Here is a 26,371-nt window from a genome sequence, read left to right on the forward strand (position 1 = left end):
GACAGAACAATATTCAAGTTCTGTCGAAGGGTCATGAGGACTCGAAACGTCAACTCTTTTCTTCTCTGCCGATGCTGCCAGACCTGCTGAGTTTTTCCAGGTAATTCTGTTTTTGAGCTTGTAATATGGCTCATTTACCCTTGTTGGAAGCAACATACATTCATATATAGGGACTCAATCTCTGCAAACAAAAGCCTTGCACCTTTTTTGAATTATCCAGGAGCCTTTAGTTCCCCATTGCTTTCACCATGGCAATGTCTTGGCCAGAGTCAACTTGCCAACTAATTAGCACCCGTGTCCTGTAGTATAAATTGCAATAGTTTAAAAATTGGTATAAAATTTGGTATTCTTGTGGTTGTCCTGATGAGTGCAAAATGAAGTGCTTCGGCAACATATCTCCCTTTTCAGCAATATTCAAGTTCTGTACTACCAAGCAACTGTAAATATAAATATATGTGGTGGAAGTAAGACATGAACCACAAACATTATGGGGGAGAGATTGAAGTTGGTGGGAGAATGGTTATCCGTACATTGCTCATTCAGAGTCAGTGCATCCATGATGGGCCAAATGGCTTCCTAAGCTGTGACAATTGAGAGATTCGAGGAAGATATGAACATTGAAATGTCACTTTTTCATGAGTATTTGCGCAAGTCATGATTCATCTCCCTATGGTTACTTTAAAAGAACCTAGTGAAGGTTGACTTGGATACCATTTACTCTTCTGTGCAGCAGGTAGCAGTGGGGGAAATAACAGAGAAATAGGAAGATGGAAACAGGAACAGGCCATTCAGTGCCTTGAACATATTCTGCCATTCAATTAGATTAGGGCTGATCTGTACCTCAGTTTAATTTACCTATCTTTATTCTATATTCCTTAATACCACTACTTAAAATAAATCTCTCAATCTGAGTCTTGAAAATTTCAATTGCTCCAGCATCCACAGCCTTTTGGGAGAGCACATTCCAGATTTTCACTACACTTTGCATGAAAACAAATGCTTCCTGATTTCACTCCTGAATGGCCTATGCCTAATTTTAAGATTCCCTTTTATGCATTCCCACATCACAGCAAGTAGTTTATCTATATCTAACCTGTGCAGTTCTGCTATAATTTTAAAGGTTTTGAATGAAAACAGGAAATGTGGCTGATGTTGGCTGTCTTCTCTCCTCCCCCTCATGGTAAAGGAATCTAAAGGCCTGTACAAAAACAAACACTTCACACATCTAGAAAAATCCAGAAGTACATATAGCACGCAAGTCTATTTGTAGGAAATTTGAAGGAGAGGGAGGCTCAGACACCATGACCAGCTTTGTGCTGTAAATTGCTGTGGGAGAGAGGTATGTGTCAGCTTGTCTTTGCCCTCCACATCAACAAAGGATGCACTGTGTAGATGATTTTTTGCAGAAATAGTTAAGAGCAAGGAGCAAATTGAAATTGTATGCCTTGGTTTAGAGGCAAAGAGGAATCAGAAAAGACTTGCATTTATATAGTGCCTTTCGCAAACTCAAGATGTATCACAGAATCACAGTGCAGAAGGGGCCCTTCGGCCGATCGAGTCTGCACCGACACGTGAGAAACACCTGACCTCCCTAGCTAATCCCATTTACCAGCACTTGGCCAATAGCCTGGAGTGTTATGATGTGCCAAGTGCTCATCCAGGTACTTTTTAAACGATGCGAGGCAACCTGCCTCCACCACCCTCCCAGGCAGTGCATTCCAGACCGTCACCACCCTCTGGGTAAAAAAGTTTTTCCTCACATCCCCCCCCCGCCCAAACCTCCTGTCCCTCACCTTGAAACAAAGCGTGTTACAGTGAACAAGTACTTTCGAAGTGTACTCACTTGTAATATAGAAAACACAGCCACTTTGGGAACAGCAAGGTCCCACACACATCAGTGATAATAACCAAGTAATCTATTTATAGTGATATTAGTGAGGGATAAATATTGACCAGAATGAGGAGGAAAAACTCCTTTGCTCTTCTTAAATTCACGTGGCAGGGCAGATGGGACCTTGGTTTAACATCTCACCTGAAAGTCAACACGGCTAACACTTTAGCGCTCCTTCAATGCGCTACTTATCTGCCAGCTCAGAATTTGTGCTCAAGTCTTTGAGTGGGACTTAAACCCACAACCTTCAAACTCATGAAAGTACAGCACTGCCTAGGAGGATGATGGAAGTGGAGACAATGATGATTTCAAAAGGAAGTCCGATGGGCACTTGAGGGAAATAAACTTGCAGGGCTACAGGGATAGAGCAGGGGAATGGGACTGATTGGATTGCATTAGAGAGAGCCAGCATGGACTTGATGAGCCAAATGGCCTTCTTCTGTGCTGTTATGACTTTATGACTCTTTACTTATAATTACTGAGCCACAATTGAAACAGAGAGAATAAAACAATTATGAGGAGGGAAGTGTTATTTTCTAACGACTGACTGTTACACATTGCTGCTCATGACACCCATCCAGTCCAAGACAGCATTTGGCTTGATTGAAATTCTACCGATAATGCTGGTGCAGCTTTCAAGCTCGAAATTATGATCCACAGCCAAAGGCTAATAACAACACAATGGTAGCTCTGGTTGCAATATGTGCTGTGTTAGAACCACAGCTCTTGAAACATGAGTCCCCATCCCCACATCTGCCAACAGCAACACGTAAACTTGTCAGATTCACTAAAATCAGCAGCCAGGGATCACAATATAAAACCAACTTAGCAATCTTGTGAACAAGTTAAGCAAGATAGCAAAATTGTCTTGAGAAAATTAAAAGCATCTTCCACACTCATAATAGATAAAATTCAGATGATTTTACTCAAATACCCTATTAAACAAGTTAAACTACAAATGACCAGGGTCTAAAATAAAAATAAAGATTAAATTTATGATCAAAGGCACACCAAGGACATTCTACTGTTCTTAATTCTAAATTTATTCAAATTATCAACAATTCAATTTGTGAAGCATAAAATTCCCACTTTGCCCAGATCACATTACAATATTGGATAACTTGTTTTCAGCACAAATAATTGAATAACCAGTGGACTCTAATTTATATATGTCAAGTGCTAACTGATAAGGTCATGCTTCCTACAATAGTTCCATATCTCTAAATATTTAGCAGCAATATTGAAAGCAAGTGTTAACAAGCATTAACAAATTGAAAACCTTTTGTTTTGTTGAAGAAAGGGAGATGCACAGCAAAAGCAAGAGGGGGTGAGGAAAAGAAAGAATACCATCAAGTTCCAAGATCAAGAACAAGGCAAGTATTGACAATCAAAATGAAGACAGCGCCATTTATATATGCAAACAGGCTGAAAAGACATCTCAAAAGATGTGCAAGATTTTTTTCATTCAGCAGTGCAAATCAACTTAAAGAATATACCTGTGGAGATCCAAACCAATACAAATAAAACATTTATTTGTGAAGTATGGACAGGAAAAAGCAGAAAATAAATGTTGCAAAAACAGTTTGGGCATCATTGATTTCTTCACATATTACCCTGGGGATACTTGAGTTTTAATAACAACTTGTATTTACATCTTTAACATAGAAAAACCCAAACAAAAATTAAAGCTCAATTAAAAACTTGGTCAAAGAGGTAGATTTTAGGCACGTCTTAAAGTTGGTGCAGGGTGTGAAAAGACAGAGTGGCTTAAGGAGGGATTCGAAAGTTTGGGGCCAAGATGGCTAATGATGCAGCCTCCAATGGTAAGACAAAGAGTGGACTGCATTAAAGGTCATAATGGTAGTGTGAGGAAAATTTGAAGGACACTGAATTTTATACATTCTCCAGAGTCATTTTCAAAAAGTCTGCAAAGTTAATTCAGGGCTTTGACTATGCCATTCTTCAAGAAACTGTGCATCAATAGATCAATAGATCAGGTGACACCTGAGAAGAAAAAGATACTTCGTAAATCTATTTTAACAAAGAATTGTATTGCCAGCCGAAAAACTCTTGCCAATTAGTTAAAAACAACTGGCCTGAGAGATGTTTGTGCGCGCGCGCGCGTGTGTGTGTGTGTGTGTGTGTGTGTGTGTGTGTGTGTGTGTGTGTGTTAGAAGACAACTCTCTCTCTCTCTCCGTTCCACCTTTGCATTACATACGGTCTTGAGAGAGTTAAACTTTCATCAGAAAAACATTTTTTTTTTAAAAGTCCGCAAAGTTGTGATAGGAAAGAATCAGCAAGGACCATTTTGCCAAAAATCCATTTGAAAGAACTTCCAGGACGATTGTAACCAGAATTCCGTTAGATCAACAGCGTCAAGATCTCTTCAAATTTTATCCTTTTAAAAGAACTTTCCCATACTCGAGCCTCTGCAGGGGAGCAGTGCTTGTTTTGTCCTGTTTTGTGTTTGTGTGTGAGTGTATGGGGGTTCAAATATCTTTTTTAATAAAAGGAAAATCATTACACTTCTAAACTACAACTTGTATGTTAACCAGTTTTGTAATTTGTGTTATAACCCCCAGTTGAAGTTACCATTAGATAAGCCTGATCTGGGGCAGAATCCAACTTGATAGATCTTAACTTTTATTTGTTTGTTTAGATACATGGAGAGGGGTTACTGGATAGAATCACTGGAGTCAGCTAATGAACTTCTAACAAAAAGCATAAAACATTTATTAAACACGAAAAGATGAGTTATATTACACTACTCCTTAACCCACAACAGATTTGTAAGGATAACACAAGTTACAAAAGCTATCTTATACTTTAATGTCCACAGTAAGTAGTCCAATTGGCGACTTGTGGTCAGACACACCACACTCGGAAACCAAATGACAGCAGATGCCACCCCAGACAGATGCTATGGATCTCTCTTCAACTCTAACCCGACAGCACCAACCCACCGCCCCCCACCCCCAGACACTTGTCACACTATGAGCCAACTAGTCTCGCTGAACTCCATCTTTCACATGAGGGTTTCCAATCTCCACTCTCCAAGAACTCTCTTTGGAATCTTCTCCCAAACCGACGGTTTCTCTCAGACGCCTTCAGCAAGGATCCACCTCCAAGGTTTCAAACTCTCCTTCGGATGTTCCTCTTCCCTGAGTTACCACATGCATTCAAGCTTTCTTCCACGTACTCACTCTCACTGACTCAGCTGTTAACAGTACACCACTGCTTCACATGCCCATAGCAAAGAGTTACAGACTTTCAGTTGTCTCTTTGGACCTTCTGACTTTTCGCAAGCCTTTATCTCTTTAAGCTTGAAGCCTTTTTCTCTATTCCTTACTTTCACCTCCACAGAACAGGTCCTTTTCCAGGTTCCTGTCCTTCCTTTGACTAGAAAGTCTGCTTGGGATTCTCATGTTCCACTCCCCTGGATGCTCAAGGATTTTCTTCTTCAGCTTGGAACTGGCTTTCTGCCGCTTCTAGGTTGCTTCTGCTTGAAAGCTGTCTTCAAAAGACCAACTTAACTCAAAACAGCTTCCAAATCAAACTCCCATTTCTAGTTTCTTGTGTGTGTGTCCATGGGAGGGACCTACCTCTCTGGACCCCTGTTGCTAGGCAACAACCCAGTTTTCCGACTCTTGTGTTTGTTTAACTTCTCTTACAGTTGTAAACTCTCATTAGAAATGCAGACGCCTTTTAAAGAGAAACTAAAATTCAACTTGACATTTTCTTAACAGTTAGAAATACAATCAGACTTAAACATTAAAGCTAAAACTAAGCTCTAATACCCACAAATGCCAATATAACAAACTATATTTATTTCCTAATACTTGTTTTTAAAAAGAAATTTGTTTTATACTAAATCAATTTTTTTTGTGTGTTTGCTGAAAGAAGCCTGGTTAGAGTCTTTTTATGCTGGGGATAACAGCAAAGGTAAAGAATTGGCCAATTTTGTGGGCGAATTAAACATTTAAGCTATCGTTGCAGCCTGTGGAGAATTGGGGCTAGCATTAACTGCGCACTCCTCCCATCACAGCTCATAACAGTAGGAATGGAGAGTTGTTTGAACATTCATGGGCAGAAGGAGGTTAGAGACGTTAGAAATAGAGAGATAAATTAATATTAGGAACTGTAGACAAGGATGAGAATTTTAAAATTAAGTTGTTGATGGATCAGGAAGCAATGAGAGCATACGGATGATAAGTGAATGGGGCATTAGGTACTGAGGTAGACGAGATACTGAGCAACAGGTAAATTGAAGGACAGAAGCAGGTGATATTAAGGAGATAGAATAAGGGACCTTTGAGATGAATCTTAAAATAATTGACTCATCAATAACAAAAGCTGAAGCTACTGAACACAAGCAAATTTAACTGTCAGCCATGGCTTAATTACAAGCGCTCTCGCCTCCAAGTCATAGCACTGAGTTCAAGTTCCACTCCAGTATGACAGCACAAAAAGAAATCAAAGCCAACACTGCCAGATGTACCATCTTTCACCAAACCAGGCCCCATCTGCTTTCCAAGGTAAATGCAAAAGACCCCATCACATTATCTCAAAGAAGAGCATGGGGGTTATTCACGATGAACTGGCCAATATTTATCTCTCAATCAAGATCACAAACGGATTATCTGGTCATCATCACGGTGCTGTTTGTGGGAGCTTGCTGTGTACATATTGGCTGCAATGTTTCCTACATTATCCACAGTGACTACACTTCAAAAGTTCTTCACTGTTTAAAGCAATTTGGGATATGCTGAAGTTGTGGAAGGCACTTTATATTTGAAAGTCTTTGTTTCTTTTCAAATAATTTCCTTGCCACAATTACTAAGTGAATCACCTGAAATAGCTTCTTGGCCCACAACCTCAGTGTCCCCCAAGGGTCTATCCTTGGTCCCGTCCTATTTCTCACCTACAAGCAACCAAACAGCGACAGCAACCAAAAACTGCCTATTTCCAAACATACTGACTACACCCAGGTTTACTTCTGGTTAGTCATTAATCAGGATATTTACTCAGTTTCTCTTTCCACAGATTTATTAGGCCTGTTGCATATTTGCAGCATTTTCTGTTTTTATTTCTACTTCAACATCACCTCTCCCATTCCATCACTGTTTCTAAATTGTCATACTATTTGACTGACATCCAGTACTGGAGCAGAAAGTTCCTCCAATTAAACTGAAGTACCAGCCCATGTTCCAAACTCCATTCCCCAGCCACTGACTCCATTCCCCTCCCTGACAGCTGTTTGAGGCTAAACCAGACTGTTCACAATCTTGATGTTATATCTGACGCCAGGATGAGCTCCTGACCACAACTGCAGCAACAAGACTGCCTATTTTCAGCACCATAACATCGCTCAACTCTGTCCTTGCCTCAGTTGATGAAATCGTCATATATGCTTTTGTCAACTCTAGACTTAATTATTCCAAGGGCACTCCTAACTATCCACCAAGTTTCTACCCTCTAATTTGGAGATCATACAAAATTCTGCTGCCCATATCCTAACTTGCAGCAAGTCCTGTTCACGCATCACCCCGATGCCCACCAACTTTCATTGGCTCTCGATTAAGTAATGCCTCAACTTTAAAATTCTCATCCTTGTTTTCAAATCCTTCTATGGCTTCCTCCTTCCCCAATTTTTCAATCTCTTCCACCCCTACAACTCGCCAGGATACCCACACTCCTACAGTCTTGGCACAGAGTATCCACAATTTAATTGCCCCAGCATAAGCACAATGGCGTTCAGTTGCCGAAGCCCAATGCTTTGAATTCCCTCCTGAAACCTCTCCATCCCTCTCCCCTTCTTTAAGGCTCTCCTTAAAACCCACCTCTTTGGCCAAGCTTTTAGTCATCTGCCTAACATCTCCTTATTCATCTCGATGTCAAAATTGTGTTTGATTATATTCCTAGGAAGGGCTTTGGGATGTTTTAGTGTGTTAAAAGATGCTATATAAATACAAGTGTTCTTGTTGAGGCTCATACAGCTCTACTGTTCATATCATCTGTCTATTAGTTGATCTCCAGGGGGTTAATCAGATCCTTGAACAGAGAATAAACTGAATGGTAATAACTGCTTTTCTTGTGAACAAAACGTAGGACAATTATACAAGGGACAAAAAGATCACTTGAAGATTTTGTATTGTTGCTGACATTCTCATGAGCGACTGAGGAACATCACACTGACAAAAACAGGAGAATGGAGTCTGGAATTCTTTTTCCGTTAGCTTTAAGTGTTTCTATATGTCTACAGCCAACTGAAAGATTCCATATTCGATCATAAACTTTGTCACATCATAGTGAGCCTCAGTCTCTCAAATTGGAACATTAGCTGCAGCACAAAATCAAGAAAACAATATAATCTTATTTTTTGGTTCACTCCTTTTTGACCTTCACAAAATCATTGTTAAAACAGACCATGTATAATACCGTGATTCATCTGAGGGGGTCAGTTAGCCAGATGGCTAGAGCGCAATGAAGAAAGACAAGGATGCAATCCCCATTCTGGATGTGGTCGTTCAAGGAGACCTGCTTCTTCTCCTTGCCCCACACTTGCTGAGTGGTGCCTCTCAAGCTATATATAACTAATTCTCTCTCTCTCTCTCTCTCTCTAATGGAGCAATGGCTATGGTTTTTTTGTGGACTATGGATAACTAACAACCTCTTACCTCTCTGGCTGGCACCCAAATGACACTTCAAGTTTTGTTTAGAAACTGAACTATGAAAAGCCTTTTCTTGAAGATAGTCCTATTCCCTCACCTCCCACCATCACTTACTGAGACACAGAGTCACATGCCTTTAATTAATCTTAGGCCCAACTGCAAAAATCCCAGTAAAGCTGTCAGTTGTGCCTGGCTGGCTATGCTTTGTGGAAACAGTGGAACCTAGAATTCACAACACGCTGCTGCCTCAAATATCTGAATCACATACACCATTTGTATAAACATGCCCATTCAATTTCCATTCATCCTGTCTTTTTCTCCGAGACGCAAGAGATTCTTTCCTTTTATATTTTCTACTCCAATTTTTGATCCAAAAGACAGATGTATATGCTTATATTTGTTACAATGATACTCATCACCTCAGATCCTTAGAATCATTCAATTGAAAAATCACTTTTACCTCACCCGCTAAATTGACCTCCGACAACTCCCCTAACCTGGGTAACTCTAGAACTTTAATTTTTTAAGCAAGCTGTAAACTAACTTCCACTCTTCCTTGATAACTTCCGACATTCACAATCAGTAATAGCTCTGTTGTTCTGACAAAAGGTGAATGACTTGGAACATTGGCTCGGTTTCTCGCTCCACAGAAATTACCTGGCTTGGGTATTTTTAGCATTTTTACATAGGTTTACAAAGGATATACAGCACAGAAACAGGCCATTCAGTCCAACTAGCCCATGCCAGTGTTTATACCCCACTCAAGCCGCCTTCCTACCTTTTCTCATTTAAATCTATCAGCATAAACCTCTCTTCCCTGCTTCCACATATGCCTGCCTGGCTCCCCTGAAAGCATCTACACTATTTACTTCTAACATTACCACAAGGAATGGTTGAGGGTGCAGTTATTCTATTACTGTAGTGCTTTCTCAGGATTCATTGGCTTCTTACTCTAGAAAAGACCTTGCTGGAGGCAATGGTCTTTTGTTCAAAAACATTTATTTACACGCTAACTATTTGCAAACATTAGATAAGCCCAAGACACAGCTGAAACTACTCAGATGCTTCACATTCATCTCCTCTCAATATGTGACATCACTGTGACATAGCTACTGAGCATGTGCATAAGGAGCTATCATTACAGCTAACTTTTACGCTACATCGCACCCCCTGCCCCCACAGGTCTTTATCCCCATACTATTAGACAAACATTCTCCTACACCTCCCTCTCACAGCCTCTCACGCTAGTGGTGGCAATCTCCGACTATGCGCTCAGCTCTGGAGGACATATGCTCTCCAAAATCATCACCTCAGACAGAGATTTCTACTTCTAGTCCACAATAAAAAGATGAACAGGGATTTTCCTTTACTTTTTCTTCCCCACCCCTTCTTGGTACTTTGGGAAAAGTTTGGACTGCTAAGTACTCTTGCTTGAAAGAACGAAGCTCGTTCCACTGCTATGAAGATTTGTACAACTGTCGAGGGTATATAAACTTCTACTGCTGCAATGAACAAAGTATTATGTAATGCTTGATCAATGGACAAATCAGATGGACGAAGAGAAGGATGAAGAATATTCCAATAAAAAAATTATAATTTTTCTGCTAATACCGTAGGAATTTATTTTTCTGTAGGCAATGGTTCAGCTTGGGCACTCTTCGGTGAGAGTTTGCACCTCAGTAGGCCTGAGCATCTATGGAACTTTAACAGAATGTATGTTGTCTTCAAAAAGTAAAGCAAGGTTCAAGATCACCTCTTGCCACAAATATTGGATATCATCCTCTTCCATTCTTTCCCAAAAGAGCAAATTAAGATCTAAAATGTCTTCTTGCAACTGGTCACCTTCATCCTTGGTCCACTGCATCTAGCCTCATCTTAAAGAGAAATGGAAGATCTATGATGTCCTACTGTGGTCATAGGGATGCAGTTTGGTCTATGAAGACTGATTCACAGCATTGAGTCAACTAGAGTTTCTTGAACAGAGGTTCTTTTAACAGATTTCTCCTTCTGTTTAGTAAATACAGATTTCCTGAGCAGCAGACCACTTTAAAATGGCCAAACTTGCCACACCCTTGGCATTGCGCAATTCAGACAGGGAATTCTTCCCACCCGTGGGCCCTCTTTCCATCGTATCATTCCTCACGATATTCAATTTCTGCAGCACCCATCCTTCTTCACTTCCTCATATCCATCCACCTCTGTCACTTACCCCAATCCTTAAGCAATGTGATGCATCTGTTTCAGTCACCCACTCTAAATATACTTCCTCCATCAGATGAACACATGACCGTCATTCACTCGGGCAGCACAAAATGCAAGGAAGATGCCATGGAGACAAGTGGCACATCTACTTCACACTCAGTTGGAAATGAAAAGACTAGGAACTCACAGATGGAGAGAATTAAAAATAGATCTGACACAAATGCTTGACTTTATTTCATCAATAACTGAACGATGAAATGACTGCAGTCTAGTGCTTGTCAAGATCAGTACTTTGTCACAACTAGCTCATATTCAAATAGTCGCTTGGTGGTACAGAACTTGAATATTGAAGAAAAGAGTAAAGTTGTTGAAGCTTTTTGTCTTGCACTCATCAGGACAGATTCACAAGAATACCAAATTTCAAATGGAACAACAATCTATATTGCATGAGAAGAAGGGCGCTGATTGGTTGGTAAATGGACTGATTGTTCCCTGGTACATTCTCCATGGCAATGCCTCCACCAGTTAACTGCCAAACGTTTGCTTAAATTCAAACCAGACAGGCCGACTCTGGTCAAAACATTGCCATGGGGAATGAATAAATGAATGTCCCACAAGCTTTTGTTTAGTTGAAAAAGGTGCAAATGTGTGGGCATGCTCCTGTTTGCGAAGGACAGGCCCTATGTATGAATATATGTAGCTTCTAGGACACATAAATGAGCCACACTGTGAGCACAACTGATAATCTTAAATTGGTTGTTTTTGCTAAGAATTACACTATGATTGTTAAATAATTGTTATCCAATCGTTCTCATGGTTCACTATGTCTAGTTATGTATGGGCCACCCAAGACACTCAAAAAGTGATGTCCCTTTACGCCCTATGACTGGCTCTGCACAACATGGATTGGTCGGGCGAGTTTCTACAACAAGTTCTGAGCAAGTTTTCCACATACACAGTGAAGAGTTCCTTCACCTTTGCAAAGACCATGCAAATCAATAGCAATGCTGTGTCCATGTGCTTGTTCGACATTGCTAGCCTATTCACTAACGTACCACTCAAGGAAGCCATAGGCATTTGCACTACATCACTATTTCACAGTGATCCAGAGACACCACCATTATCTGAATCTGTATTCAATGAACTTACGAACTCAACAACTCACACAGCTGAATTCAGTTTTAACGACACCATGTATGGCCAAATAGATGGTGTTGCCATGGGATCCCCTCCAGGCTCAGCTCTCACCGACATCTTTGTCAGTTTCCAGGAGAAACGAGTCTAAGATGGAATGACCCCCCAACCTCCTATCCGTCACATGCTTGATACGTTTGCTATATTTGAATCTGCAGCTGCATATAATAACTTTCTTACACACCTTAATGGGCTCCAATCATAATGCACTCAACTTCACCTTTGAAATGGAGCAGCCAAATGAGCTCCCTTCCCTTAAATTGCTAGTTGAGAAGTCTGCTAATGGGTTCTCCCCTACTGTCTACTGCAAGCCTATCTTCACTGGTCAATATATGAGTTGGGATTCTTACAGTTCCATGCGCTATAAGATTGGCCTTATCGGCAACCTTGTAAATAAGGCCCAAGCCATTTGCTCACCATACAAGCTTGATCTGACATAAGGCACAAAGCTATCCTGTGGAATAATGGCTACTTTAATCAGATCTCTGCTCGTTGTATATTGCTCATTACTCATTAATGGGTCCAAGGCTGCCACTTTTAGTCCTGAAAAGTGCACAGCCTACCTCAAATGATCCTGGAAGGGTAGGGTGTCTCAAAAGTCTGAGCAACAGGTGAAGCTAGCCATTTCATGCTGCATCTATGTAGTAGCAATGAGTGGTATTCTCCACTAACAAGATGCTGCCATGAAGCCAAGATGACATTCTGCCTACCCATAGAAAATTAGTAATATGGCATATGAATTTCAGTGTCAGTGCAATGCCAGATATGGCCATACATCCCAACAACTGGTTGATCATATCGAACAGTGCGTCCCTTTGGCTGTTCGCAACAGGAAAAGTAATAACTGTACTCAACCAGCCTGTGCATGCAAAACTCAAAACATAGTGCCCAACATTAGCTAAACAATCCTGATTATGCTAAGAATAACATTAACAAAGATCATCAGTTGGGCTCATTGTGTGACTCACTTACAGGCGATAGAAGCTACATATATTCACACGTAGAGCCCTGTTCTTTGCAAAAGAGCATGTCCACGCATTGGAGGAAAAAAGCCTGGAGGACAGCCATTCCCTGGTTCACTCCCCATGGCAATGCCTTGATCAATCCAAGTCAACCTGCCTGGTTTAAATTTAAACAAAAGCTTGGCAGTTAACAGTTGCTTGGTGCATTATCCATGGCAACATCTGTATCAGAATCAACCTGCCAACCAATCAGCATTCCCTTTTCTCATTCAATACAAATTGTTGTTCCCTTTGCGATTTTGTATTCTCACAAATCTGTCTTGAGTGCAAGATAAAAAGCTTTGACAGAATGTTATATTCATATTCCTTTATCTTGGCTTCCATGGAGTTCACTTGTACAAATAAGTATGACTGAAGATGCACAAGGACAATTTCTCAAAGGGTTTCGTTCCTTGGCAGGACATGCTATCACAGGACATATAGCCATCAACTAGCAAAAATACTCTCGCTTGGCTGGATCCACCAAGAGAGTTTTGGTGGGTTTCATCTAGTGATTTGTAATTCATATGAGCACGAACAGTTACGTACATACAAATTAGGAGCAGGAGCATGCCATTTGGCCCCTCGAGCCTTATCCGCCAGTCTATAAGATCATGGCTGATTTGATTGTGGCCTCAACTCCACATTCTGTCTATCCCCAATAACCTTTGACTCAACTGTTAGTCAAGAATCTCTCTCTCTTTACCTTAAAAATATTCATTGGCCCTGCTCCCACTGTTCTGACTCTCAGAAAATATTTCTTCTCATATCTAGCTTAAATGGGAAATCCCTAATTTTTAAACTGTGTCCCCTAGTTCTCGTCTCTCCTGCAAGGGGAAACGTCCTTTCAGCATCTTTGTCAAGTGATGCCAGAAGCTTACATGTTTCAAAAAGTACTCGCGTTCGCCTAAACTCCAATGGATACAGGCCCAGCCTGTCCAAACTTTCGTTGTAAAGATAACCCCCCTCATCCGCAGTTATCAGTAGAATGAACCTTCTCTGAGCTGCTTCTAATGTATTTATATCTTTTCTTAAATAAAGAGACCAAAACTGTACACAGTACTCTAGATCTGGTCTCACCAACACACTGTACAATTGTGGCAAAACATCCCTACTTCTATATTTTATTCCCCTTGCAATAAACAACAATACTTTATAGGAACAGCCGAGGAGGATCTGTAGGTTGGAAAGGTGGGCACAATCTTTTCCAAGTTCTGGTCAGCTGGACATACTGAGCCACAAAGCAACTATGTGAGGCACTGACATGTGGTGAGATGCACTCTCCCCAGTGGAGGGAATGGAAAAGTCCAACTTGAATCCTTGTGTATTAGTGGAGCAGGTAGCTGTGGAAAATGTCTATTATGGAGATAATGAATAGTTCCATGGAGCTTCAAGTACTTCCATGGAACTTCAAGCACAGCCTTCAAGTGATTCATGCAGGCCATGACCATGGCAAACTTTGAACACCAACAGAGCAACGTCTGTTGCCTTAATCAGGATGGCAGATATCTTCTAATGAGTCACTTAACTTCAAAATGCTGGTTTGCAGAATGGTAGTTGGCCAGTGTTGGCCCAGGGCTTGGATGATGATGAACATGAGAAATAGGAGAAGACCATATGGCTCATCGAGCCTGCTCTGCCATTCAATACGATCACGGCTGATCTTGGGCTTCAATTCTACATCCCAGCCCATTCCCCATATCCTCTGATTCCTTGAGATCTCAAAAATCTGTCTATCCCAGCCTTAAATATATATTCAGTGGTGGAACATCCACAACCCCCTGGGACGAGAATTCCAAAGATTCACAACCCTTTGAATGAAATCATTTTCCCTCATCTCAGTACTTAATGATCGACCCCTTATCCGGAGACTGTGCCCCTGCATTTTAGATTCTCCGACCAGCAGAAATCTTTCTCAGCATCTACCCTACCAAACCCCTTCAGAATTCTGACGTTTTAATGAAGTCGCCTCTCGTTCTTCCAAAAGTCCAGAGAAAATAGACTCAGTCTCTCATCATAGGACAAACCCCTCATCCCAGGACCAATTTAGTGAACCTTCACTGTACCGCCTCCAGCACAAGTATATATTTTCTTAAATGTGGAGACCAAAACTGTACACAGTACTCCAAATGTGGTCTCACCAACACCCTGTACAAATCTAGCAAGACTTCTTTATTCCTGCACTCTTAATCCTCTTGCAATAAAACCATTATGTAATTTACCGTCCTAATTGTTTGCTGTACTTGTATGACTTCTTGCATTCCTTGGACGAGCACACCCAAGTTTCTTTGAACACAATTTTCTCACCTTTTAAAAAAGTATTCAGCTCTTGCATTCTTTCAATCAAAGTGAATAGCTTCACACATTCACTATATTATAACCAATTTGCCATGTTATTGCCCACTCACTTTGTTGTTGTCTATATCTCTGAACTGAAAGAGGATATGGAAGTGGGAGCACCACTCAAACACCTTGCATTTCTCACCCATTGCATTTGTCCTCAGCCAGCAGCCGACATGCTCTCAATGGCAAGAGAAAGTGGAAACAAGCCCTCTCAGTTGTTTCATTATGAATACCAATACATGACAGGACCCACTGGCTGCTTCGTGAAAAGGGTGGAGGAGTGAGAGGACTCAGCGTTGGTGCTGTTGGCTTTCATTTGGTATTTCCTCCAGTTGCAATAATCAACTGACTCTTCTAGCTGTGACAACGTCCCTGACAGCAATGCACTCAGTTGCTCTTGCAATTGGAACCCCATGTTCATGTTTCTTCTCTTCAATAGTCTCATCCAAGGATGCCCTAAGAGCACTTTCATTCCTCTCAATCTTCAATTTTCTGCCTTTTACAATATTGAGCAGGGCGAAGCACCAAACAGCTAAAAGCTCTGTCAAAGAGCCAGGTTTTAAAGAGTGCCTTGGAAAGAGAAGTGGAAGGGTTTAGGGAAGGAATTCCAGAATTTAGGATCTAGGCAGCTGAAGACATAGCCACCAATGATGGAACAATTAAAATTGGGAAAGGTCAAGAGGTTAGAACTAACTGAGCACAGATATCTAAGGGTTGTGTGATTGGGAGGAGATGACATAGGGAGGGGAGATCCTGTGGAGGGACTTAAAACACATGAGAATTTTAAAATCAAGGCTTTTTTGATCAGGTGCCACACAGGTTAGCAAGCACAGTGTTGATGAAAACATCAATGCTGACAAAAATTCTGTGGAAAATATTTGCCAAAGGGAAATGACAAAGCAGTTGTAAGAACTGAGTACTTATTGAGATCAAGCAATATGAAATTTAAAGGCCCCTCCATAAACAGCATCTGAAATTCACTTTCACTGGCATATTTCCGGAGTCCTAGGAATTAGAGCTGGAGGAATTAAATCCGAAGGGTTAAACTCATTTCAAAAGCCCCTCATTTGCATGTAAGTAAGGGATTAAATGGGGTCTTAACTGCCCACCCACCTGCACTAATGAATGGCTGATTCCAGCAAGCAGGTTACTCACATACAGGGCTTGGCCTAAATAGCCAAGTGGTTATGGTACTGGGTTTGTAACCCCAAGATCAAGAGTTCAAATCTCACAATGGCAAAACCATGAAACAATGTAACTTCATCTGAAACAGATGGAAATGGGTTTGTACTTGAAATTGAAAGAGTTACTCACATACAGCCAAATTATACACAAAGGTTGGCATGCTGGAGCAGCTTCATTTTTCTCCAATTTTAAAATATGTACCCAATCCACCTGTTCAAATTTCCCCAATTACTCTAATGTTCTTCAGTTCAGCTTCCTTTCTGCCACCCTACATAAACTTCACCACATCCAAAAGCTCTGATATAATATCCTACCCTTCATCCCTTTCCTCAATGACCTACCTTGGCTCCCAGCACCCCAATGCTTCAAATATAAAATTCTTATCCTTATTTTTGCTGTGGGTGGTAATCGTTTCTCATCTCTAACATCCTCCTACAATATTCCCTAAAGCTCTCCAGGACTATGACTTCATTTTCTTATCTGCCCTTATCCCTGAACCCCAACTTCAAGCACCTAGGCCCCAAGTTCTGGAGTTTCCTCCTTAAGACTGCGTTCCTCTCCATCTCAGAGAGGCTTAAATTCACCTCTTTGATCACCCCTCTCAATCACTGCTGATTTGCCACAGTGTTCATTTTCTGTAGGCTGCAGAGATTTCTTCTATATTGAAGAAGCTACATATATGCAAGTTGTTGCTGCTGTACCCCCAAGGCATGATGGAGGAGGTAAACAATTCAATTGGTATTCTCCACCGAGCTAGCCAGTGAACAGCAGAGTCAAAATAGTCCGTAGAATCTTTTTTCTTGACTGCAAGGGGTGTATAACCTCAAAGGAAAGTGTGCACCCATGCACGAGCACACACCTGATTCATGCACTTCCAGAACAAAGGTCACATATAATCCAATATCTGAGAAGCAAAAGCACATTGGAGTTGATTATTTTTAAAATTACCTTTTAATCAATTCTAATATTAAATAGATAATGTGGTTTAGGGCTCAAAGTTGTTAAGTGGAAGATTTTTTTCAAAAAAGAGAAATGAAGATTGTGAAGGTGGAAGACCATTAATACCTTAAAATGACAAGCAGTATGGAGAAATAAGCAGGCCATTTAAATTGGCATAAGCATGCAGAAAAGTAGATTTTAATCCAAATTGAACAAGTCAGTGTAAACAGTGTAATGGATATGTGCAACATGTTTATGACAACTCTGATCAGCAACACTGCTCACTATGATCAGAACATAATGGCTTATGAGCTATTCTGATCACGAAGTATATTCTAGAGCTATCCCAGATTTTCCTTAAAACACAGAATATCACACAGGAGACTAAATAGCTGCAGAGAAACAAAACAAACCATACATAGCCTGTTGGCATATGTCTCATTAGAAATAAAATCTCTCTCCTCAATTCAGCACTATTAAATCATTTGCATTTGTCCAGAAGACTATAGCAAGGGTATAGAGTACTAAAATATAAACAAAGTTTCAATATCTTTTATTTTGTTTGATTTTGTTTGTTTTCAATGTATTTCATAAAACAACAGAAGAAGAATTGAAAAACACAGTCCCAACCCAATCCAAAGCTATCTTCAGAAGATACACTCAACTGGGTGAATTACTAAATTCTCCAAAATCAGGACCTCCTTTTTCCATCTTTGCTGATCATTGAAGGGCATATTTTGGACTAAATGCAATAAAGTAGCATTGAGAATCAGCATCCTAAAAATGATGCAATCAATCTTGAAGAGTGCAGTGACTCAAAATTTCACACCAAACATTCCAATCTAGGCATATCATAAGACAATAAGACATAGGGGCAGACGTAGGCCATTCAGCCCATCGAGTCTGCTCCGCTATTCAATGAGATCATGGCTGATCTGATAATCCTCAACTCCACTTTCCTGCCTTATCCCCATAACCCTTGATTCCCTTACTGATTAAAAATCTGCCTATCTCCACCTTGAATATACTTAACAGCCCAGCATCTACAGCCGCCGCTGTAGAGAATTCCACAGATTCACTATCCCGAGAGAAGAAATTCTTCCTCATCTCTGTTTTAAATAGGTGACATCTCACAAGGGGAAACAATCTCTCAGCATCTAACCTGTCAAGCCTCCTAAGAATCTTGTATATTTCAATAAGGTCGCCCTTCATTCTTCTAAACTTCAATGAGCACAGGCCCAACCTACTCAACCTACCCTCATAAGAAAATCCCTCCATACCCAGAATCAACCTAGTGAACATTCTAGGACTGCCTCCATTGCCAGTATATCTTTCCTTAGATAAGGGGACCAAAATTGTTCACATTGTTCTAGGGTGGTCTAGCTAGTGCCTTGCATAGTTTTCCCTATTTTTGTATTCAATTCCCTTTGAAATAAAAGCCAACGTCCCAGTTGCCTTCCCTATTAGTTGCTTTACTTGTTTGTTTGCTTTTTGGGATTCATGCACGAGGACTCCCAAATCCCTCTGTGCTGCAGCTATCTCCATTTAAATAATACAGCTCCTCGATTCTTCCTGCCAAAGTGCATAACCTCACATTTTCCCACATTATACTCCATCTGCCAAGTTTCTGCCCACTCAATTAACCTGTCTATATCCCTCTGTAGATCCTTGTGTCATCCTCACTGCTTGCCTTCCCACCTATTTTTGTGTCATCCACAAACTTGATGATAGTACATTCACTACCCTCATCTAAGTCATTAACATATATTGTAAATAATTGTGGCCCCAGCACTGATCCTCCACTAGTTGCAGGTTGCCATCTTCAAAATGCCCCCTTCATCCCAGCTCTCTGTCTGCTATTTGTTAGTCAATCCTCTATCCATGCTAATATATTACCCCCAACACGATGGGCTCTTATCTAATTAAGTAGTCTTATGTGCGGTACCTTACTGAATGCCTTTTGGAAATCCAAATATATTACATCTACTGGTTCCCCTTTATCTATCCTGCTTGTTACCACCTCAAATAATTCTAATAAATTTGTCAGGCATGATTTCCCCTTCATGAAGCCATGCTGACTCTGCTTGATTAGAATATGTATTTCTAAATGCTCTGCTATTACATCCTTTATAATAGACTAACATTTTCCTAATGACAGATTTAAAGCTAAATGGCCTGTAATCACCTGTTTTTTCTCTCCTCCCTTTTTGAATAAAGGTGTTACATTGGCAGTTTTCCAATCCTCTGGGACTTTTCCAAAATTCTTGTAAGATTACTGGCAATGCATCCACTGTCTGTGCAGCTACTTCCTTTGATATCCTAGGATCCAACCCATTACGTCCAGGGGACTTATCAGCCTTTAGCCCCATTAGTTTCCCTAGTACATTTTCTCTAGTGATAGTTATTGTATTTATTCCCTCTTTTGCCCCTTAATTATTTAATATTTTTGGAATGCTATTAATGTCTTCTACTGTGGAGACTGATGCAAAGTATTTATTCAACTCTTCCGCCATTTCCTGGTTCCCCATTATTATTTCCCCAGCCATGTTCCCCAAGGTGCCTATGTTCATTTTGGCCTCTTTCTTCATTTTTATATATTTAAAGAAGCTCTTACTGTCCGTTTTTATATTACTTGCCAATTTACCCTCAAAGTTTGTTTTCTCCCTCTATTTCTTTTTGACATCTTTTGTTGGTTTTTAAAACTTTCCCAATCCTCTGGCTACCACAATGTTTGCCACATCGTATGTCTTTTCTTTCACTTTGTCACTACTCCTTAACTTCCTTGGTTAACCATGGGTGGTTTATTCCCTTCCTAGACTCCTTCTTCCTCGCTGGGATATATCTTTGTTGTGAGTCATGAACTATTTTCTTAAACGTCTGTCATTGTTCATCAACTGTCTTTTATGCTAAACTCATTTCCCAGTCTACTACAGCCAACTCTGCCCTCATTCCTTTGTAATTACCCTTATTCAAGTTTAGCACAATTGTTTCTGACCCAAGTTTCTCACTCTCAAACCAAATGCTAAATTCAACCATGTTATGGTTACTGTTTCCTAGGGGGACTTTTACTCTGAGATAATTTATTAAACCTGCCTCATTACACATTACAGATCCAAAATAGCCTGATCCCTGGTTGGATCCACAACATATTGTTCTAGGAAACAGCCCTGAATACACCATGAATTCTTGCTCGTGCCTACCTCTGCAAATTTGATTTCCCAATCTACATGAAAATTAAAGTCACCCATGATTAATGTCCTGCCATTTTTTTACATACCCTCATTATCTCCTGGTTTATCCTCTATCCAACAGTATAGCTACTGTTAGGGGTCTTATAGAATATAAGACCAGTGTCATCTTCCCCTTGTTATTTCTTACCTCTGCCCATATGGATTCTACATCTTCTGATCCATTTCTTGCTATCGTACTTATTCCAACTCGTACTAATAAAGCTACCCCACCAGCCTTTCCTTCCTGCCTGTCCTTTCAAAAAGTCATGTCCCTGAAGATTTAGCTCCCCAGCTTTGATCTCCTTGTAACCATGTCTCCGTAATGGCTCACAATCATTTCATGTCTCTCACAAGTTGAGGTGTGGGGGAGGAAAGGTCCATCAACCACCACATGTACTTTTCAGCATACTCAGAAGTAGCTAATTAAGAACAAAACCCTAACAACACGGAATTGCTCCTTCCCAACCCAGGAACATTGAAACCAACTTCAGCATGCCCATTGCTGACCCAATTTGAGATCAGCTGATTTAGCATAAGCAAGCCTCTTCTGATTTTTATAGCTTAGTGTTCCATTAATGTATAAACATTTTTTGTACCAAATGTGAACTTTTTTTTACCTATTTAAGTTCAATAAGCAAAAAGTATTTTTGTATGTATTGTATTAGTAAGTTTGTATATATTTAAAGGTTTACAGAATATTTCGCTAATCCAAGGTAATGACAACCTTAGATACGCTTGATGACAGCAGCTTGCTAAAATATGTTACAAAAAGGATGCTTTATTTCTATACTACCAACTCATTTCATTTAAAAGGGTGAAATCAACCAAGCACAATTATTTACCACAGCTTCCTGCTTTCTTCAGCAGTGCAGATGTTAGCAGTTAGCTGATACTCATAGGTAGAAAGCGTTACTTAATTAAATCTTCCTGGTGTGACTGGTAGCCCAAAAACAGTAACATACAAATCAGCAACATTCAAAGCAACATACATACTTTTAGAAATGCAAAGACTTGAAATAACGTAGTTTAGTAAACTTTGCTTCAAAAAACAGCACCATGAATGTTTCAGTTTTGAGCCTTTGATTCAGTTATACTAGGAAAATTTGGGACTATCAAAACAGTTCACTTTTGTAACTTGGAAGGGAGGAAGTGGTAAGTCAGAGTTACAGTGAGATTTCCTCTCATCAAATTTAAAATGCATCCTCCAGAAGAGTTTAAAAACACACACTTACCAAAAATTCCTTTTAGTTTGCAACTTAGTGCTGCTTCATAAATCAAACAACTCTTAAAGATTGCTTTTATAAGTCATTAATTGATCAAGAAAACTAATGTGCAAAAATCTTACTCATTCATTTCAGATTATTTCGAGAATTGAGAGATTCTTGAAACTTCTGGATGAGGAACTTAACAACTGATTGAACATATTATTGAATAATTTAGAAAACATCTGTTAACAATACAAGCAGTACACTTGGTAAAAAGGGAGCAGCAAATGCAACACAGTCTTTATTGTGGGGATGGAAGACTTGAGTTAACACTAGATGTTGATCAGATTGCTAAAACATTCTTTGCCAAAATACTTCTGTAAACAGAACAGACTACATAAACTTTCCCTACAAAATAACTTCACTGTATATGTCTGCCAACACCAAATATTGCATAATGATAGTAACTGAAACCATATTATACTCACTCTTACAAAGTTGTCAGGGAACAAACCTCTTCTGCCATCCAGTTCACCCTCCCACCATCCTCCATCTTCTTTCTTGATATTAGTTACAATATCTCCTACAGAAATGGTCAGCTCATCTTCATGTTGAGCTTCATAAGGAAACTCAACAATCGCTTCCACTGGAAAGAAAATAAATAAACTTACAGCACACGGCAAATTATTTTACCTACTGAATATCCAAACGATCATAATGTGCAATATAAATAATTTAAAAGCTTTCTGACAAGAAATTCTCCAAAGAGTTTCATACTATTTACTGCACCACAAAATGATCAGTTAGAGATTTGAACTGCCAATTCCCCTCCAAAAAGAACATGTTCTCCTTCAATCTGTACCTATTTTGGCACATCTGGTGAAATCCAAGTTGCAGGTTTTCTTTGCAAACCCTTCTATCAAGATGTTCCTCAACTCCTCTAATCTCCTTGCAGTAGTCATCATGAAGTTAGATAACCTGTGTCCTGCTGCTACCCATGCTGTTTAAACAGACTTCTACACATGATTCCCATTTTCCCTCAATTCACAGCTCCAATGAGGCACAGTTTAGACTGTCAAATTAGTTGATCAGATCCCATGGCCCACCACTTTATTTCACCTCATGTTTAAAGTGTGAAGTTAGTGTCAGAAAAGGGAAACCATCCCACTCCAGGTCTTCAGCTTTACTGTTTCTAACCTTGCTGAAGCAGTTTTGCTTTGGCTAACTTCATTTTAATTTCCCACATCAGCCAAGAGAAAGACTTGTAATTTAGTAATCGACACAAACTCGATAGAATTTGAATTTAAAAATACTTCATTTTGGACCTTACAATCAGCATCAATCTAGGCTGGATTCAATCCAGAAGTTGAAATCTAATGTAGTTGTGGAACTGTGTGCTGCACTGTCAGAAGAAATTAAACTGTGCTGCATTCTGTCTTAACAAAAACTGTTCTAACAAATAAGTGTTCATTCCATCATCACCGTTTCTATATGATCTACCTACTAGCTACAAATCAAGGACCTTAAAACCTGGAAAATGACATTTTCCAGAAGATATCACATACAGAATAAAGCTGCTCCAGTGAAAAAGCTTCTTTTGTATCCGTCATAGATCCAAACCCTAACATTAACCAATATTCATACTCCCTTGTTGTATGTGGAGTTGACTTATCGGATCTTGCATGAGAGTTGTTGAATAAGTAGCCTCACATCAAAATACTTTTTAAAAAATAGTATCAAACCCCCTCTCTTCCTACAACACAACTGGTAAAGCAAACAATTTTTAAATGTCTGGGACCCTGGTTTGAATCCTGCCTAGACTGACAACGTTCTGGCTGCAGCATTAGTCCTGAGACTCATAGCGGTATTGATTCCAATAAGACAGTGTCCCACTTACAATGCCTGGCTCACAAACATATACACATAGCTCTTACCCCAGTGATTAAAATGTAAATTTGCAGTTTGGGAAGCTAGCCAGGGACAGACATACTCCATAAACATTTAAGTTTATCCCAGGTAAGTTAAAAATATGCCCAGCTCCTCCAAGGGGTCTCCTAAGCTCTCCGTAAGGGTCGCCAGGTACAGACAGAGCTGCAAGCAACTCAGGAGAAAAAAAGTCAAGGGATGTTTAAAAAAAACATTTTTGCTAAAATTTGCTTTGAACACTTAGCTATTGGAGGTGGGGTTAAAAACCGTTGGATGATTCTTAACTGTTAATCAATTGGACAACTTGGAGTCAGTTCAATTTCCAATTCCAAAGTGTAGGCGATGCATCGCAAGGGTAAGCATGTTGGGCGACTTATGACAGGAATGTGGCGACGGGCCAGCTGGAGGTGGCTGGGCACGTGATCCAATCTCCCTGGTAAAAGTAGGGAAAATCCCAAGATATTCTAAGTGTATATTAATGGGAAGAGGATAACCAGAGAAAGAGTAGGGCCCATTAGAGACCAAGCGGGTGGAGCCAGAGGACGTTAGTAGAGTGTTAAACAAATACTTCACATCCGTATTCACCCAAAAGGAGGAGGATGAAAGTATCAAACTCGGGGAGAGAGACTGCAAGGTTCTTGAGCAAGTTGATATAGGGAATGACAAGTTATTGGAGGTGTTGGCAGTCTTAAAAGTGGACAAATCTCCAGGTCCAGATGATTTGTGTCCCAGGCTGCTGAGGGAGGCAAGGGAGATCGCAGGAGCTCTAAACCAAATTTTTAATTCCTCTCTGGCCACGGGGGAGATGCCAGAGGACTGGAGAACAGCTAATGTGGTTCGCTATTTAAGAAGGGTTGTAGAGATAAGCCAGGGAACTACAGACCAGTGAGTCTCACGTCAGTGGTAGGGAAACTATTGAAGAAAATTCTGAAGGAGAAAACCTATCTCCACTTGGAGAGGCAAGGTTTGATCAAGGATAGTCAGCATGGCTTTGTCAGATGGAGGTCATGCCTAACAAATTTGATTGAATTTTTTCAGTAGGTAACCAGGTCTGTAGATGAGGGTAGTGCAGGTGATGTAGTTTAAATGGATTTCAGCAAAGCCTTTGACAAGGTCCCACATGGGAGACTTATAAAGGTGGCAAATGCACAGGGAAATTTGATAAGGTGGATTCAAAATTGGCTTAGTTGTAGGATGCAGAGGGAGATGACAGAAGGATGCTTTAGTGATTGGAAGCCAGTGTCCAGTGGCATACCACAGGGATCTGTGCTGGGTCCCCTATTATTCATCATTTATATAAACAACATAGATGACTATGTGGGGGGCAGGATTAGTAAGTTTGCGGATGACACAAAGATTGGCTGGGTGGTTAACAGTGATGTTGAGTGTCTTGGGCTACAGGAAGATATAGATGGGATGGTCAAATGGGCAGATAGAATTTAACCCTAAAAAGTGAAAGGTGATACACTTTGGAAGGAGTAATTTGACAAGGAAGTTCAATGAATGGCATGACACTAGGAAGTTCTGAGGAACAAAGGGATCTTGGCGTGTGTGTCCATAGATCTCTGAAGGCAGAGGGGCATGTTAGTGCAGTGGTGAAAAAGGCATATGGGACAGTTGTCTTTATCAATCGAGGCATGGATTACAAAAGTAGGGAGGTCATGTTGGAGTTGTATAGAACCTTGGTGAGGCCACAGCTGGAGTACTGTGTGCAGTTCTGGTCGCCAAGTTATAGGGAGGATGTGATTGCACTGGAAATGGTGCAGAGAAGATTCACCAGGATGTTGCCTGGGATGAAACATTTAAGTTATGAACAGAGTTTGGATAGACTTGGGTTGTTTTCATTGGAGCAGAGAAGACTGAGGGGTGACTTGATCGAGGTGTACAAGATTATGAAGGGCATGGGCAGTGGGGATAGGGAGCAACTGTTCCCCTTAGTTGAAGGGTCAGTCACGAGAGGACATAAGTTCAAGGTGAGGGACAAGAGGTTTAGGGAGGGATGTGAGGAAAAAGTTTTTTACCCAGAGGGTGGTGAGGGTCTGGAATGTGCTGCCTGGGAGGGTGGTGGAGGCGGGTTGCCTCAAATCCTATAAAAAGTACATGGATGAGCACTTGGCATGTCATAACATTCAAGGCTTTGGGCCAAGTGCTGGTAAATGGGATTAGGTAAGTAGGTCAGGTGTTTCTCACGTGTCGGTGCAGACTCGATGGGCCGAAGGGCCTCTTCTGCACTGTGCGATTCTGTGATCAACCAGAACTGCCAAAACCCAACTTAACACTACATTAATATAAAAGCAAAATACTGCTGATGCTGGAAATCTAGAACAAAAACAAAAATACCTGGAAAAACTCAGCAGGTCTGACAGCATCTGCAGAGAGGGATACAGTTGACATTTCAAGTCCTTATGACCCTCATCAGAACCAGGACATAAAGAAATGAGTTGAATTATAAGCTAGCAGAAGGGGATGGGACAGGAGAGCTCGATAGGGGATCAGTGATAGGTGGAGGCCAAGAAGAGACTGCCAAAGATGTCATAGACAAAAGGACAAAGAGGCGATGACAGTGGTGATATTATCTAAAGG

General features: G+C 40.5%; 1 protein-coding gene across 4 annotated transcripts in view; it reads right to left on the bottom strand.

Annotated features, from left to right (window-relative positions):
* sh3kbp1 (SH3-domain kinase binding protein 1) overlaps positions 1-26,371 on the bottom strand; it is a 261,064-nt gene that overhangs the window by 227,210 nt on the left and 7,483 nt on the right. For 2 of the 4 annotated variants that reach the window (XM_041211025.1, XM_041211024.1), the window contains exon 2: positions 22,351-22,508. The exons of the other annotated variants lie outside the window; for them this stretch is intronic. In XM_041211025.1, coding sequence (XP_041066959.1) covers positions 22,351-22,508 — 158 coding nt within the window. The remainder of the gene's footprint in view (positions 1-22,350; positions 22,509-26,371) is intronic. 4 annotated transcript variants of the gene reach the window in all.

The sequence above is a fragment of the Carcharodon carcharias genome, chromosome 18 (genome assembly GCF_017639515.1).
Source record: "Carcharodon carcharias isolate sCarCar2 chromosome 18, sCarCar2.pri, whole genome shotgun sequence".
Taxonomy (NCBI): domain Eukaryota; kingdom Metazoa; phylum Chordata; class Chondrichthyes; order Lamniformes; family Lamnidae; genus Carcharodon; species Carcharodon carcharias.